At 44.0% G+C, this 17,901-nt stretch overlaps 2 protein-coding genes across 3 annotated transcripts in view; one reads left to right on the forward strand and one right to left on the reverse strand.

Moving 5' to 3' along the window:
* Positions 1-17,901, reverse strand: part of LOC139415792 (galactose-specific lectin nattectin-like) — a 1,187,935-nt gene that overhangs the window by 1,024,453 nt on the left and 145,581 nt on the right. The window lies entirely within an intron of this gene.
* The window catches only part of LOC139417064 (coronin-2A-like), a 22,921-nt gene continuing 9,303 nt past the window's right edge, over positions 4,284-17,901 (forward strand). The window contains exons 1-4 of the mRNA XM_071166312.1: positions 4,284-4,484; positions 6,238-6,354; positions 16,111-16,260; positions 17,235-17,414. Of these exons, the coding sequence (XP_071022413.1) occupies positions 4,284-4,484; positions 6,238-6,354; positions 16,111-16,260; positions 17,235-17,414 (648 nt within the window). The remainder of the gene's footprint in view (positions 4,485-6,237; positions 6,355-16,110; positions 16,261-17,234; positions 17,415-17,901) is intronic.

Raw genomic sequence — 17,901 nt, forward strand, 5'->3', positions numbered from 1 at the left:
CCCGAGTCGGTAGGGGAGTTGCAGCGATGGGACAATACTGGACTTATATGGTTGTTAGCGATGATCAACAACAGACCTTGGAAGAATTTTCTGAAAAGTAATGTGCAAATATTGTGCAACCCAGAAAGACCCACAGCTGTATTCTCTGCTAAAGGTGATTCTAACATGTATTGACTGTGGTGTGAATATTTATGTAAATTAGACATTTCTGTATTTCATGTTCAATAAATGTACAAAAATGTCTAAAAAAACATGTTTTCACTTCGTCATTATGGGGTATTGTGTGTAGATGGGTGAGAAATAAATGTAATCAAATTTAAATTAGGCTGTAACAACAACATGTGGTGTAAGTCAAGGGGTATGAATAATTTGTGAATGCACTAGCTAGCTTTAGGTAGAATGAGTGAGTTTGTTATGCTGTTTTTAATAGTAGTGTGACTTGACTATTGTTATGAAATTAAATCATATGTATCAAACAACGTCCTGTGAAGTGATGTGCCTGTATTGTAGCCTGCGGTGTTATTTATGCATGACCGCCGCGATACAAAACCTCCGCCCTGCCGACCCAATGACTTAAGACACTCCACGCCCAGTGCTCAGCCAGAAAACACACACACACACAGAGAGAGAGAGAGAGAGAGCGCGCGTCCGTTAGTCTGAGATGCTGTAAGGTGATTATTGTATCGGAGGCTCTGGGTGTAGGACCGTTTCAAAGGTAAGACCAAGCAGCAGACATGGTTATGGCGATGGCTTCTTAAACTCATTTTGAACACTTGTTGATGTTTTTCAAAGTGTATACTACGGTCTCATGTTTGAACAGAAAAGCGAACAGATGACCCCTTATTGATACTAGTCAGGCTATGTTGACGCGCGTTTCCTCCGTAGTCAGGCTATGTTGACGCGCGTTTCCTCCGTAGTCAGGCTATGTTGACGCGCGTTTCCTCCGTAGTCAGGCTATGTTGACGCGCGTTTCCTCCGTAGTCAGGCTATGTTGACGCGCGATTCCTCCGTGGTCAGGCTATGTTGACGCGCGTTTCCTCCGTAGTCAGGCTATGTTGACGCGCGGTTCCTCCGTAGTCAGGCTATGTTGACGCGTGGTCTTCCGTAGCTCATGGTAAAGCATTGCAACTCCAAGAGAGTGGGTTTGATTCCCGGTATCACCCATACGTAAGAAATGTATGTCGCTTTAGATAAATTGGCGTATATTATTATATTGTTACAATTCTAGGCCATATTGGGTGCTACGGTACTGTATATACTGTGCCTACAGAAAGTATTCATACCCCTTGAATTATTCCACATTTTGTGTTACAGCCTAAATTCAAAATGGATTAAATAAAAGAAATGTCTCACCGATCTACACACAACAATACTCCATAATGACAAAGTGGAAACACATGTTTTTTAGACATTTTTGCAAATTTATTGAACATGAAATACAGAAATGTAATTTACATAAGTAAGTCTCTAAGAGCTGTGAGTCGTTCTGGGTAAGTCTCTAAGAGCTGTGAGTCTTTCTGGGTAAGTCTCTAAGAGCTGTGAGTCTTTCTGGGTAAGTCTCTAATGAGCTTTCTACACCTGGGTTGTACAATGTATTCCCATTACTCTTTTCAAAATTATTCAAGCTCTGTCAAATTGGTTGTTGATCATTACTAGACAGACATTTTCAGGTCTTGCGATTAGGATTTCAGGCAGATTTAAGTAAAATTTGCCGCTCAGGAATATTCACTGTCTTGGTAAGCAACTCCAGTGTATATTTGGCTTTGTGTTTTAGGTTATTGACCTGCTGAAAGGTGAATTCATCTCCCAGTGTCTGTTGGAAAGCAGACTGAACCAGGTTTTCCTCTAGGATTTTTGCCTGTGCTTAGCTCCATTCCATTAATTATTTTATCCTGAAAAACTCCCCAGTCCTTAACGATTACAAGTATACTCATAACATGATGCAGCCACCACTATACTTAAAAATATGAAGAGTGGTACTCTGTAATGTGTTGTATTGGAATTTCCCCAAACATAACACTTTGTATCCAGGACAAAAAAGTTAATTGCTTTGTCACATTTTTTGGGCAGTTTTACTTTAGTGCCTTGTTGCAAACAGGATGCATGTTTTGGAATATTTGTATTCACTCTGTCAATTTAGATTAGTATTGTGGAATAACTACAATGTTTTTTATCCATCCTCAGTTTTCTCCTGTCACAGCCATTAAACCCTGTAACTGTTTTAAAGTCATCATTGGCCTCATGTTCAAATCCCTGAGCGGTTTCCTTCCATTCCGGCAACTAAGTTAGGAAGGACGCCTGTATCTTTGTAGTGACTGGGTGTATTGATACACCATCCAAAGTATAATTAATAACTTCACCGTGTTCAAAGGGATATTCAATGTCTGCCTTTTATTTTATATTTTACCCATCTACCAATAGGGGCCCTTCTTTGCGAGTCATCGGAAAACCTCCCTGGTCTTTGAGGTTGAATCTGTGTTTGAAATGCACTGCTTGACTGAGGGACCTTACAGATAATTAATTATATGTGTGGGGGTACAGAGATGAGGTAGTCATTCAAAAATCATGTCAAACATTATTATTGAACACAGAGTGAGGCAACTTATAATGGGACTTATTTTTCTTTTTAATGAAGCACGTTTTTACTAACGAATTTATTTAGTTAAATAAATAAAAATGTAGGCTTGCCATAACAAAGGGAGTTGAATACTTATTGACACAACACATTTCAGCTTTTAATTTTTCATACATTTGTAAATATAAAAATTTAAAAAAAAAACATAATTCGACTTTGACATCATGTGGTATTGCGTGTAGGCCAGTGAGGGAAAAATAATAATGTTATCCATTTTAAATTCAGGCTGTAACAACAACAACAACAACATGTGGAAATGGTAAAAAGGTGTGAATACTTTGTAAAGACATTGTGTATATAACAATGTTTTGTGGTTTTGTGAGTAACCTGCTGTGCATTTGAGCTATTGAGGTGAGGGGTCAAAACCCAAATCACTACTGGTGACCCCAACACTCTTATCTTGCCTCAGATCCCTCTAGGCTTTATTTAGCTCAGTGGACTAACACAGTCTTAGGCACTGGCCAGCCAGGCTAATTGATGATGATTGATGCCACTGGCCAGCCAGGCTAATTGATGATGATTGATGCCACTGGCCAGCCAGGCTAATTGATGATGATTGATGCCTCTGGCCAGCCAGGCTAATTGATGATGATTGATGCCTCTGGCCAGCCAGGCTAATTGATGATGATTGATGCCACTGGCCAGCTGGGCTAATTGATTATGATTGATGCCTCTGGCCAGCCAGGCTAATTGATGATGATTGATGCCACTGGCCAGCTGGGCTAATTGATTATGATTGATGCCACTGGCCAGCCAGGCTAATTGATGATGATTGATGCCACTGGCCAGCTGGGCTAATTGATGATGATTGATGCCACTGGCCAGCCAGGCTAATTGATGATGATTGATGGCACTGGCCAGGCGGGCTAATAGACTGTGATTAGTACTAGCCCAGGAAACATTAGGTCCAAACTCTGTGCGATGCGGTACTTGAAAAGACATAATTAGCCACAGAGCTAGTCTGGCATATTTTCTACTAGCCCGGCATATTTTCTACTGGCCCAGTCTGAAAAGTACTAGCCAGCTGGCCGGCTAGCTTAATTTCCATTCCTGCTTAGAGGTAATACTAGTTGTTGGTATGTTGCTTTGTGTTGTCTTCCATTACTTATTACACTATCGACTCCATTGTCCTCCCTAAAGTTCAAACGTCAAAGGTTGTGTGTGCCATTGTTTGTTGTCCCAGTCAGGCAACGGGAGAGGGTGTTACGGATTACAGATTCACTAAGAACACACAGTAAACCAGGAGGAAAACTATGCATTATGTATGAGAGAAGTCAATAGGACGATAGAAAGGTTAGTCTATTCTTAGTCTTATTATAGGAAGATGATATGGACAGGAAAAACATGAGTAACCTCACTCACACTCTCTCTCACTCACTCACTCACACTCTGTCTCACTCACTCACTCACTCACACACACACACTCACACACTCTCTCTCTCTCTCACTCACACACACTCTCTCTCTCTCTCTCTCTCACTCACTCACTCACTCACTCACTCACCCCACTGTGTTGTCCAACTGGACCTCTCAATAGCAGTGCATCCGAGTGACACCCACAAGCTGAACCACTTGTGTGTATCCACCTGTTCACATATAACCATCACCATCATCATCATTAACATTGTAATCTTCCTCCTCTTCTTAGATGTCATGGTGCCCTCCGTACCGTAGTTCTAAGTTCCGTCACGTCTACGGTAAGGCCTCCACCAAAGAGCACGGTTACCACGGAATCCCGATCACACACAGCGTCCACGACAACCACTACTGCTCCGTTAACCCGCGCTTCGTCGCCATAGTAACGGAATGCTCCGGGGGCGGTGCTTTCTTGGTCCTCTCCATCCATCACGTACGTTACCGGAGAGAGACGATGATGCATGTTAGATCACAGCGAGAGTTGAGAGGGGATTGGCAAAACAGATTTGGTTCATCCTTATTTATTTAACGAGGCAAGTCCAGTTAAGAACAAATTCTTATTTACAATGACAGCCTAGGAACAATGAGTTTAACTACCTTGTTCAGAGGCAGAATAACAGATTTTTACCTTGTCAGCTCTGGGATTTGATCTTGCAAGCTTTCCACTAGGCTACGCTAACCACTAGGCTACGCTACCGCCAGTTATTTGCCCAGCCAGTCCGTATAGCCTCTCCCAGCCAGGACATAAGGAGTCCTACCCAGCCAGTTAGTTTATGGTTGTGGCTAGAAACTTCTTCAAGAATTTGTAAAACTTGTCTGCTGAAGTCGGGAGATTGACTACAAAAGCCTGTCACCCTGACCTGATATTAACTACACTAGCTAGCTACTTCCCTTTCCTTATTGCCCTGATATTAGCTCCACCAGCTAGCTACTTCCCTTTCCTTTTTGCCCTGACATTAGCTACACTAGCTAGCTACTTCCCTTTCCTTATTGCCCTGACATTAGCTACACTAGCTAGCTACTTCCCTTTCCTTTTTGCCCTGACATTAGCTACACTAGCTAGCTACTTCCCTTTCCTTATTGCCCTGATATTTGCTACACTAGCTAGCTACTTCCCTTTCCTTATTGCCCTGACATTAGCTACACTAGCTAGCTACTTCCCTTTCCTTATTGCCCTGATATTAGCTACACTAGCTAGCTACTTCCAACCTTACTGGGCTGATATTAGCTACACTAGCTAGCTACTTCCCTTTCCTTATTGACCTGATATTAGCTACATTAGCTAGCTACTTCCCTTTCCTTATTGCCCTGATATTAGCTCCACCAGCTAGCTACTTCCCTTTCCTTATTGCCCTGATATTAGCTACACTAGCTAGCTACTTCCCTTTCCTTATTGACCTGATATTAGCTACACTAGCTAGCTACTTCCCTTTCCTTATTGCCCTGACATTAGCTACACTAGCTAGCTACTTCCCTTTCCTTATTGCCCTGACATTAGCTACACTAGCTAGCTACTTCCCTTTCCTTATTGCCCTGATATTAGCTACACTAGCTAGCTACTTCCAACCTTACTGGGCTGATATTAGCTACACTAGCTAGCTACTTCCCTTTCCTTATTGCCCTGATATTAGCTCCACCAGCTAGCTACTTCCCTTTCCTTATTGTCCTGATATTAGCTACACTAGCTAGCTACTTCCCTTTCCTTATTGACCTGATATTAGCTACACTAGCTAGCTACTTCCCTCAACAACCCTAATCAAATATTTAAAAAAGGATTACAATAATGAGATGTATCCACCAATCCAAAGAAAGGATAGGTTTAAGCCGGACAGCCCGCCGTACCGCGTTGTGGACAACAACTCCCATTCCATTGTTAGGGGCAGAGAGACATACATCTTGTCTGTATATCCATCATCTTTGGTATAGCCTCTCCCAAGTTACTGGGTGACCTCACTTCATTCATGTTTACGTAATTTCCTAGTTACACCACTTCCTCTTCCTGCTGTCAGATGATTTTTACTGGTCTGATTGGGTCGTGTGTATGTTAAATTATTGCTTGACAAGCCTAGTGAATGCATTATACATCATGTTGTACGTTCACGATCTCTTTTTAAGCCATTATTTGTATCTCCCCTCTTCCTCCTCTTCTTTCTTATTCTCCCTTACCTCCTCTTGGTTCTCTCCAGACTGGTAAAGTAGACCCCCAACACCCCAGGGTGTGTGGTCACAGTGCCAGGGTGTTGGATGTCAAGTGGAACCCCTTTGATGACCACTGCATCGCCTCCTGCTCTGAAGACTGCACCGTCAGTACTACAGATATGCACACATAGTAGTCATTAGTACACACTATACACAGATATAGATGCATAGTAGTCATTAGTACACACTATACACAGATATACAATCATAGTAGTCATTAGTACACACTATACACTGATATAGATGCATAGTAGTCATTAGTACACACTATACACAGATATACAATCATAGTAGTCATTAGTACACACTATACACTGATACAGATGCATAGTAGTCATTAGTACACACTATACACTGATATAGATGCAAAGTAGTCATTAGTACACACTATACACTGATATAGATGCATAGTAGTCATTAGTACACACTATACACTGATATAGATGCATAGTAGTCATTAGTACACACTATACACTGATACAGATGCATAGTAGTCATTAGTACACACTATACACTGATATAGATGCATAGTAGCCATTAGTAAACACTATACACTGATATACAGCCACGGTAGTCGTTAGTACACACTATACACAGATATACAACCGCAGTAGTCATTAGTCCCCACTATATACAGATATACATGCACAGTGCTCATTAGTACACACTATACACTGATATACACGCATAGTACTCATTAGTACACACTATACACAGATATACAACCACAGTAGTCATTAGTACACACTATACACAGATATAGATGCACAGTAGTCATTAGTACACACTATAAACAGATATACACACACAGTACTCATTAGTACACACTATATACAGATATACAACCGCAGTAGTCATTAGTACACACTATATACAGATATACATGCACAGTACTCATTAGTACACACTATACACTGATATACACGCACAGTACTCATTAGTACACACTATACACAGATATACAACTGCAGTAGTCATTAGTACACACTATATACAGATATAGATGCACAGTAGTCATTAGTACACACTTTACACAGATATACAACCGCAGTAGTCATTAGTACACACTATACACAGATATACAACCGCAGTAGTCATTAGTACACACTATACACAGATATACATGCACGGTAGTTGTTAGTACACACTATACACAGATATACAACCGCAGTAGTCATTAATACACACTTTACACAGAAATACAACCGCAGTAGTCATTAGTACACACTATACACAGATATAGATGCACAGTAGTCTTTATTTCCAGTGCTGAATTGAGGCCGTGAGTCTGTGTGTGTGTTGACATGTGTTGTGTGTGTGTGTTGACATGTGTCGTGTTTGTGTGTGTGTTGACGTGCGTTGTGTGTGTGTGTTGACGTGCGTTGTGTGTGTGTGTTGGCGTGCGTTGTGTGTGTGTGTGTGTATGTTGGCGTGTGTGTGTATGTTGGCGTGTGTGTGTATGTTGACATTCGTTGTGTGTGTTGACATTTGTTGTGTGTGTTGACGTGCGTTGTGTGTGTGTGTATGTTGACATACGTTGTGTGTGTGTGTGTGTGTGTATGTGTTTGTGTATGTTGACATGCGTTTTGTGTGTGTGTGTGTGTTGTTGGGTTGTCCCCGACAACAGAAAAATCTTGGTCAACCCGAAAGTCGTCTGTTCTTTCGACCAATCAATTGCTGGACATTTTTAAATGTGTATTTTTCCATATATAGACACACCCTATTGGTTAATAATATCAATGACATGTACTGAGCTTGTCTGATGCTTTAAGCTTACGATTGAATAAAATAAAACAAATGCCTCAAGAGGGCGCCAGAGATCTAGATAACCAGAAGAGAGAAAAAAAAACTTAACCTGACCCAACTATTCTCCTCCCGCTTCTGCTGTCATTCTCTCCTGAAGTTGCTGCCCATCGGCTACACGAGGAGTCGGCAACCTTTCTCATGTTGAATGCCAATTTATCTTACCATTTCTACCGATCTGCGTACCAGTTACGGTTTTCATTTGCACATTTTCGTGAAACAGTTTTATTTAATTTACGATAATGTCTTCTTATCTTACTATCACTATCATGTAGTTTAACCAAAATAGTATACAAATTAAATAATCTAAATGAAAATGATACAAAACCTAAGAAGTAACTTATATATTGCCGTTGACCAACTGTGTCTACATAAAGCTAACAAATAAAAACATTACAGTGAAATGCTGAATACAACAGGTGTAGTTAGACCTTAGTGAAATGCTGAATACAACAGGTGTAGTAGACCTCACAGTGAAATGCTGAATACAACAGGTGTAGTAGACCTCACAGTGAAATGCTGAATACAACAGGTGTAGTAGACATTACAGTGAAATGCTGAATACAACAGGTGTAGTAGACCTCACAGTGAAATGCTGAATACAACAGGTGTAGTAGACCTCACAGTGAAATGATGACTACAACAGGTGTAGTAGACCTCACAGTGAAATGCTGAATACAACAGGTGTAGTTAGACCTCACAGTGAAATGCTGAATACAACAGGTGTAGTTAGACCTTACAGTGAAATGCTGAATACAACAGGTGTAGTAGACCTTACAGTGAAATGCTGAATACAACAGGTGTAGTTAGACCTCACAGTGAAATGCTGAATACAACAGGTGTAGTTAGACCTTACAGTGAAATGCTGAATACAACAGGTGTAGTAGACCTTACAGTGAAATGCTGAATACAACAGGTGTAGTTAGACCTCACAGTGAAATGCTGAATACAACAGGTGTAGTTAGACCTCACAGTGAAATGCTGAATACAACAGGTGTAGGTAGACCTTACAGTGAAATGCTGAATACAACAGGTGTAGTAGACCTTACAGTGAAATGCTGAATACAACAGGTGTAGTAGACCTTACAGTGAAATGCTGAATACAACAGGTGTAGTAGACCTTACAGTGAAATGCTGAATACAACAGGTGTAGTAGACCTTACAGTGAAATGCTGAATACAACAGGTGTAGTAGACCTCACAGTGAAATGCTGAATACAACAGGTGTAGTTAGACCTCACAGTGAAATGCTGAATACAACAGGTGTAGTAGACCTTACAGTGAAATGCTGAATACAACAGGTGTAGTAGACCTCACAGTGAAATGCTGAATACAACAGGTGTAGTAGACCTCACAGTGAAATGCTGAATACAACAGGTGTAGTAGACCTTACAGTGAAATGCTGAATACAACAGGTGTAGTAGACCTTACAGTGAAATGTTGAATACAACAGGTGTAGTAGACCTCACAGTGAAATGCTGAATACAACAGGTGTAGTAGACCTCACAGTGAAATGCTGAATACAACAGGTGTAGTTAGACCTCACAGTGAAATGCTGAATACAACAGGTGTAGTAGACCTTACAGTGAAATGCTGAATACAACAGGTGTAGTAGACCTTACAGTGAAATGCTGAATACAACAGGTGTAGTAGACCTCACAGTGAAATGCTGAATACAACAGGTGTAGTAGACCTTACAGTGAAATGCTGAATACAACAGGTGTAGTGGACCTCACAGTGAAATGCTGAATACAACAGGTGTAGGTAGACCTCACAGTGAAATGCTGAATACAACAGGTGTAGTAGACCTTACAGTGAAATGCTGAATACAACATGTGTAGTAGACCTCACAGTGAAATGCTGAATACAACAGGTGTAGTAGACCTCACAGTGAAATGCTGAATACAACAGGTGTAGTAGACCTTACAGTGAAATGCTGAATACAACAGATGTAGTAGACCTTACAGTGAAATGCTGAATACAACAGGTGTAGTAGACCTCACAGTGAAATGCTGAATACAACAGGTGTAGGTAGACCTTACAGTGAAATGCTGACTACAACAGGTGTAGTAGACCTCACAGTGAAATGCTGAATACAACAGGTGTAGTAGACCTCACAGTGAAATGCTGAATACAACAGGTGTAGTTAGACCTCACAGTGAAATGCTGAATACAACAGGTGTAGTAGACCTCACAGTGAAATGCTGAATACAACAGGTGTAGTTAGACCTCACAGTGAAATACTTACTTATAAGCCCTTAATCAACAATGCAGATTAACAAAAAAATATGAATAATAAAATAAAAGGAACAAGTAAATAAAGCGCATCAGTAAAATAACAATAGCTACATTATATTCAGTGGAGTATCGGTACAGAGTCCATATGAAGGTTAAGGGACACACAGACACATTACTCACGGAATGGAATGTGGTCTTATCACCAAGTCATTTTGTAAATCAGTTGCCAACCCAAAGCTTCGGGGGCTTCTCTCAGTTCACACAGACACAGATGAGAGGGTACCAATAGAACCCTATTCTATTGAATAAAACAGTATTCGATATATAACCTTGTAACTATTCTAGCACAAACAATAGAAGGCAAAACCATTTTTTTTTAAATTCACACAATTAAGTTATGAATGTGGGGGAGAAGTGCATTCTGGTGGGGAGAGAAGTGCATTCTGGAGGGAGAGAGAAGTGCATTCTGGAGGAGAGAGAGAAGTGCATTCTGGAGGGGAAGAGAAGTGCATTCTGGAGGGAGAGAGAAGTGCATTCTGGAGGGAGAGTGAAGTGCATTCTGGAGGGAGAGTGAAGTGCATTCTGGAGGGAGAGAGAAGTGCATTCTGGAGGGGAGAGAGAGAAGTGCATTCTGGAGGGAGAGAGGTGCATTCTGGAGGGAGAGAGAAGTGCATTCTGGAGGGGAGAGTGAAGTGCATTCTGGAGGGGAGAGAAGTGCATTCTGGAAGGAGAGAGAAGTGCATTCTGGAGGGAGAGAGAAGTGCATTCTGGAGGGAGAGAGAAGTGCATTCTGGAGGGAGAGAGAAGTGCATTCTGGAGGGAGAGAGAAGTGCATTCTGGAGGGAGAGAGAAGTGCATTCTGGAGGGAGAGAGAAGTGCATTCTGGAGGAGAGAGAAGTGCATTCTGGAGGAGGAGAGAAGTGCATTCTGGAGGAGGAGAGAAGTGCATTCTGGAGGAGGAGAGAAGTGCATTCTGGAGGGGAGAGAGAAGTGCATTCTGGAGGAGGAGAGAAGTGCATTCTGTAGGGAGAGAGAAGTGCATTCTGGAGGGAGAGAGAAGTGCATTCTGGAGGGAGAGAGAAGTGCATTCTGGAGGAGAGAGAAGTGCATTCTGGAGGAGGAGAGAAGTGCATTCTGGAGGAGGAGAGAAGTGCATTCTGGAGGAGGAGAGAAGTGCATTCTGGAGGAGGAGAGAAGTGCATTCTGGAGGGGAGAGAGAAGTGCATTCTGGAGGAGGAGAGAAGTGCATTCTGTAGGGAGAGAGAAGTGCATTCTGGAGGGAGAGAGAAGTGCATTCTGGAGGAGGAGAGAAGTGCATTCTGGAGAAGGAGAGAAGTGCATTCTGGAGGGGAGAGAGAAGTGCATTCTGGAGGGGAGAGAGAAGTGCATTCTGGAGGAGGAGAGAAGTGCATTCTGGAGGAGGAGAGAAGTGCATTCTGGAGGGAGAGAGAAGTGCATTCTGGAGGGGAGAGAAGTGCATTCTGGAGGAGGAGAGAAGTGCATTCTGGAGGGAGAGAGAAGTGCATTCTGGAGGAGGAGAGAAGTGCATTCTGGAGGAGGAGAGAAGTGCATTCTGGAGGGGAGAGAAGTGCATTCTGGAGGAGGAGAGAAGTGCATTCTGGAGGGAGAGAGAAGTGCATTCTGGAGGAGGAGAGAAGTGCATTCTGGAGGAGAGAAGTGCATTCTGGAGGGAGAGAGAAGTGCATTCTGGAGGAGGAGAGAAGTGCATTCTGGAGGAGAGAAGTGCATTCTGGAGGAGGAGAGAAGTGCATTCTGGAGGGAGAGAGAAGTGCATTCTGGAGGAGGAGAGAAGTGCATTCTGGAGGAGGAGAGAAGTGCATTCTGGAGGAGGAGAGAAGTGCATTCTGGAGGGGAGAGAGAGAAGTGCATTCTGGAGGGGAGAGAGAGAAGTGCATTCTGGAGGGGAGAGAGAAGTGCATTCTGGAGGAGGAGAGATGTGCATTCTGGAGGAGGAGAGAAGTGCATTCTGGAGGAGGAGAGAAGTGCATTCTGGAGGGGAGAGATAAGTGCATTCTGGAGGGGAGAGAGAGAAGTGCATTCTGGAGGGGAGAGAGAGAAGTGCATTCTGGAGGAGGAGAGAAGTGAATTCTGGAGGAGGAGAGAAGTGCATTCTGGAGGAGGAGAGAAGTGCATTCTGGAGGAGGAGAGAAGTGCATTCTGGAGGGGAGAGAGAGAAGTGCATTCTGGAGGGGAGAGAGAGAAGTGCATTCTGGAGGGGAGAGAGAGAAGTGCATTCTGGAGGGGAGAGAGAGAAGTGCATTCTGGAGGGGAGAGAGAGAAGTGCATTCTGGAGGTGAGAGAGAGAAGTGCATTCTGGAGGGGAGAGAGAGAAGTGCATTCTGGAGGGGAGAGAGAGAAGTGCATTCTGGAGGGGAGAGAAGTGCATTCTGGAGGGAGAGAGAAGTGCATTCTGGAGGGAGAGAGAAGTGCATTCTGGAGGGAGAGTGAAGTGCATTCTGGAGGGAGAGTGAAGTGCATTCTGGAGGGAGAGAGAAGTGCATTCTGGAGGGGAGAGAGAGAAGTGCATTCTGGAGGGAGAGAGGTGCATTCTGGAGGGAGAGAGAAGTGCATTCTGGAGGGGAGAGTGAAGTGCATTCTGGAGGGGAGAGAAGTGCATTCTGGAAGGAGAGAGAAGTGCATTCTGGAGGGAGAGAGAAGTGCATTCTGGAGGGAAAGAGAAGTGCATTCTGGAGGGAGAGAGAAGTGCATTCTGGAGGGAGAGAGAAGTGCATTCTGGAGGGAGAGAGAAGTGCATTCTGGAGGGAGAGAGAGGTGCATTCTGGAGGAGAGAGAAGTGCATTCTGGAGGAGGAGAGAAGTGCATTCTGGAGGAGGAGAGAAGTGCATTCTGGAGGAGGAGAGAAGTGCATTCTGGAGGGGAGAGAGAAGTGCATTCTGGAGGAGGAGAGAAGTGCATTCTGTAGGGAGAGAGAAGTGCATTCTGGAGGGAGAGAGAAGTGCATTCTGGAGGGAGAGAGAAGTGCATTCTGGAGGGAGAGAGAAGTGCATTCTGGAGGAGAGAGAAGTGCATTCTGGAGGAGGAGAGAAGTGCATTCTGGAGGAGGAGAGAAGTGCATTCTGGAGGAGGAGAGAAGTGCATTCTGGAGGGGAGAGAGAAGTGCATTCTGGAGGAGGAGAGAAGTGCATTCTGTAGGGAGAGAGAAGTGCATTCTGGAGGGAGAGAGAAGTGCATTCTGGAGGAGGAGAGAAGTGCATTCTGGAGAAGGAGAGAAGTGCATTCTGGAGGGGAGAGAGAAGTGCATTCTGGAGGGGAGAGAGAAGTGCATTCTGGAGGAGGAGAGAAGTGCATTCTGGAGGAGGAGAGAAGTGCATTCTGGAGGGAGAGAGAAGTGCATTCTGGAGGGGAGAGAAGTGCATTCTGGAGGAGGAGAGAAGTGCATTCTGGAGGGAGAGAGAAGTGCATTCTGGAGGAGGAGAGAAGTGCATTCTGGAGGACGAGAGAAGTGCATTCTGGAGGGGAGAGAAGTGCATTCTGGAGGAGGAGAGAAGTGCATTCTGGAGGGAGAGAGAAGTGCATTCTGGAGGAGGAGAGAAGTGCATTCTGGAGGAGAGAAGTGCATTCTGGAGGGAGAGAGAAGTGCATTCTGGAGGGGAGAGAGAGAAGTGCATTCTGGAGGGGAGAGAAGTGCATTCTGGAGGAGGAGAGAAGTGCATTCTGGAGGGAGAGAGAAGTGCATTCTGGAGGAGGAGAGAAGTGCATTCTGGAGGACGAGAGAAGTGCATTCTGGAGGGGAGAGAAGTGCATTCTGGAGGAGGAGAGAAGTGCATTCTGGAGGGAGAGAGAAGTGCATTCTGGAGGAGGAGAGAAGTGCATTCTGGAGGAGAGAAGTGCATTCTGGAGGGAGAGAGAAGTGCATTCTGGAGGAGGAGAGAAGTGCATTCTGGAGGGAGAGAGAAGTGCATTCTGGAGGAGGAGAGAAGTGCATTCTGGAGGAGGAGAGAAGTGCATTCTGGAGGAGGAGAGAAGTGCATTCTGGAGGAGGAGAGAAGTGCATTCTGGAGGGGAGAGAGAGAAGTGCATTCTGGAGGGGAGAGAGAGAAGTGCATTCTGGAGGGGAGAGAGAGAAGTGCATTCTGGAGGGGAGAGAGAAGTGCATTCTGGAGGAGGAGAGATGTGCATTCTGGAGGAGGAGAGAAGTGCATTCTGGAGGAGGAGAGAAGTGCATTCTGGAGGGGAGAGATAAGTGCATTCTGGAGGGGAGAGAGAGAAGTGCATTCTGGAGGGGAGAGAGAGAAGTGCATTCTGGAGGAGGAGAGAAGTGAATTCTGGAGGAGGAGAGAAGTGCATTCTGGAGGAGGAGAGAAGTGAATTCTGGAGGAGGAGAGAAGTGCATTCTGGAGGAGGAGAGAAGTGCATTCTGGAGGAGGAGAGAAGTGCATTCTGGAGGGGAGAGAGAGAAGTGCATTCTGGAGGGGAGAGAGAGAAGTGCATTCTGGAGGGGAGAGAGAGAAGTGCATTCTGGAGGGGAGAGAGAGAAGTGCATTCTGGAGGGGAGAGAGAGAAGTGCATTCTGGAGGTGAGAGAGAGAAGTGCATTCTGGAGGTGAGAGAGAGAAGTGCATTCTGGAGGGGAGAGAGAGAAGTGCATTCTGGAGGGGAGAGAGAGAAGTGCATTCTGGAGGGGAGAGAAGTGCATTCTGGAGGGGAGAGAAGTGCATTCTGGAGTAGGAGAGAAGTGCATTCTGGAGGAGAGAAAGAAGTGCATTCTGGAGGGGAGAGAGAGAAGTGCATTCTGGAGGAGAGAGAGGGAAGTGCATTCTGGAGGAGGAGAGAAGTGCATTCTGGAGGGAGAGAGAAGTGCATTCTGGAGGAGGAGAGAGAAGTGCATTCTGGAGGAGAGAAGTGCATTCTGGAGGAGAGAGAGAGAAGTGCATTCTGGAGGGGAGAGAGAGAAGTGCATTCTGGAGGAGAGAGAGAGAAGTCCATTCTGGAGGAGGAGAGAAGTGCATTCTGGAGGGAGAGAGAAGTGCATTCTGGAGGAGGAGAGAGAAGTGCATTCTGGGTTCATGGTCAATCCGACATCTGCATCATGCATCATTTAACGGTGATATAGCCTCAGCAGAAGTCGGGGCAAGAATAGCCTGAAGGAAGTGAGTTTGTGTTTATAAACGAGGTACTGCCCCCACCTACCGTCAACCAGTCATGTCAATGTGGAGCTATACAGAGCCCTCCTCATTGTTACAACATTTGGGAGGCGCTATGGCGATGCGGTACGGAGCTGGATTTGGCCTCCAGGGGCTCCGCAGTTGTGTCACACCCTCTATGTGGAGACTCCGACCCCATTTTTAAATCAAGAATAAATTGGCTTTTAGTCTTGGCCACCAAAATGAATTAGTGTGTGTGTGTGTGTTGACATGTGTTGTGTGTGTGTGTGTTGACATGCGTTGTGTGTGTGTGTATGTTGACATGCGTTGTGTGTGTGTGTGTGTGTGTTGACATGCGTTGTGTGTGTGTGTGTGTGTTGACATGCGTTGTGTGTGTGTGTGTGTTGACATGAGTTGTGTGTGTGTGTGTGTGTGTGTGTGTGTTGACATGCGTTGTGTGTGTGTGTGTGTGTGTGTGTGTTGACATGCGTTGTGTGTGTGTGTTGACATGCGTTGTGTGTGTGTGTGTGTGTGTGTTGACATGCGTTGTGTGTGTGTGTGTTGACAATGTGTTGTGTGTGTGTGTATGTTGACATGCGTTGTGTGTGTGTGTGTGTGTGTGTGTTGACATGCGTTGTGTGTGTGTGTGTGTGTTGACATGCGTTATGTTCATGCGTGACCCCTGTATGTTACAGGTAAAGCTATGGGACATCCCAGCCAATGGTGTCTATCAGAACATGACCCTCCCTAGGAAGGTGCTTCAGGGTCACAGCCGCAGAGTCAACCTGATAGAATGGCACCCTACTGCTCGGGATCTACTGGTCAGCTCAGCCTACGACTACAAGGTAGAAACACACACACACACACACACTGTCTGAAAAGACAAACACACACACACACTGTCTGAAAAGACACACACACACTGTCTGAAAAGACAAACACACACACACTGTCTGAAAAGACAAACACACACACACACTGTCTGAAAAGACAAACACACACACACACACACACACACTGTCTGAAAAGACAAACACACACACACACACTGTCTGAAAAGACTCACACACACACACTGTCTGAAAAGACAAACACACACACACACACACACACACACACTGTCTGAAAAGACAAACACACACACACTGTCTGAAAAGACAAACACACACACACACACACACACACACTGCCTGAAAAGACAAACACACACATACTGTCTCGCTGTCTGTTCTCTCTCCTTTTCCCTCTCTCCTCTCCTTTTTCTCTCTCTCTCTCTCTCTCTCTCTCTGTCTCTCTCTCTCTCTCTCTTTCACCCCCCTCTCTGTCTCTCTCTATGTCTCTTTCTCTCTCACTCTCACTGTCTTTATTGGTATGGGAAACATGTGTTAACATAGCCAAAGTAAGTGAGGTAGATAATATATAAAGTGAATATATAAAGTGAAATAAACAATAACAATTAACAGTAGACATTACACATACAGAAGTTTCAAAACAATAAAGACATTACAAATGTCATATTATATATATACAGTGTTTTAACAATGTACAAATGGTAAAGGACACAAGATAAAACAAATAAGCATAAATATGGGTTGTATTTACAATGGTGTGTGTTCTTCACTGGTTGCCCTTTTCTCGTGGCAACAGGTCACAAATCTTGCTGCTCTGATGGCACACTGTGGAATTTCACCAAATTGATATGGGAGTTTATCAAAACTCTCCTTTCTCTCTCTCTGTCTCTTTCCTCTTTCTCTCCTTTCTCTGTCTCTTTCCTCTTTCTCTCTCTCTGTCTCTGTCTCTCTCTCTTTCTCCCCTACAGGTGATGGTCTGGGATGTGTCAGTGTGTGACTCAGTGCTGAGGAACCCAGTATGTGTTATTTCTCTTCACACTGAGCTGGTTCTCTCCATGTCCTTCAACAATGACGGCAGCTCTCTAGCTACCACCAGCCTGGACAAGAAGATCCGAGTCATGGACCCACGTACTGGACGCCTCATACAGGTCTGTCTGGGTGTGGGGGCTGGTCAAAGTCCCAGTAATTTACCAACATCCCAGTAATTTACCAACATTACAGTAATTTACCAACATCCTGGTAATTTACCAACATTACAGTAATTTACCAACATTACAGTAATTTACCAACGTCCCGGTAATTTACCAACGTCCCGGTAATTTACCAACATTATAGTAATTTACCAACATTACAGTAATTTACCAACGTCCCAGTAATTTACCAACATTACAGTCATTTACCAACGTCACGGTAATTTATCAACATTACAGTAATTTACCAACATTACAGTAATTTACCAACATTACAGTAATTTACCAACGTCACGGTAATTTATCAACATTACAGTAATTTACCAACATTACAGTAATTTACCAACATTACAGTAATTTACCAACATCACGGTAATTTACCAACATTACAGTAATTTACCAACGTCACGGTAATTTACCAACATTAAAATAATTTACCAACGTC

Source organism: Oncorhynchus clarkii, chromosome 9 (assembly GCF_045791955.1).
Source record: "Oncorhynchus clarkii lewisi isolate Uvic-CL-2024 chromosome 9, UVic_Ocla_1.0, whole genome shotgun sequence".
Classification (NCBI taxonomy): domain Eukaryota; kingdom Metazoa; phylum Chordata; class Actinopteri; order Salmoniformes; family Salmonidae; genus Oncorhynchus; species Oncorhynchus clarkii.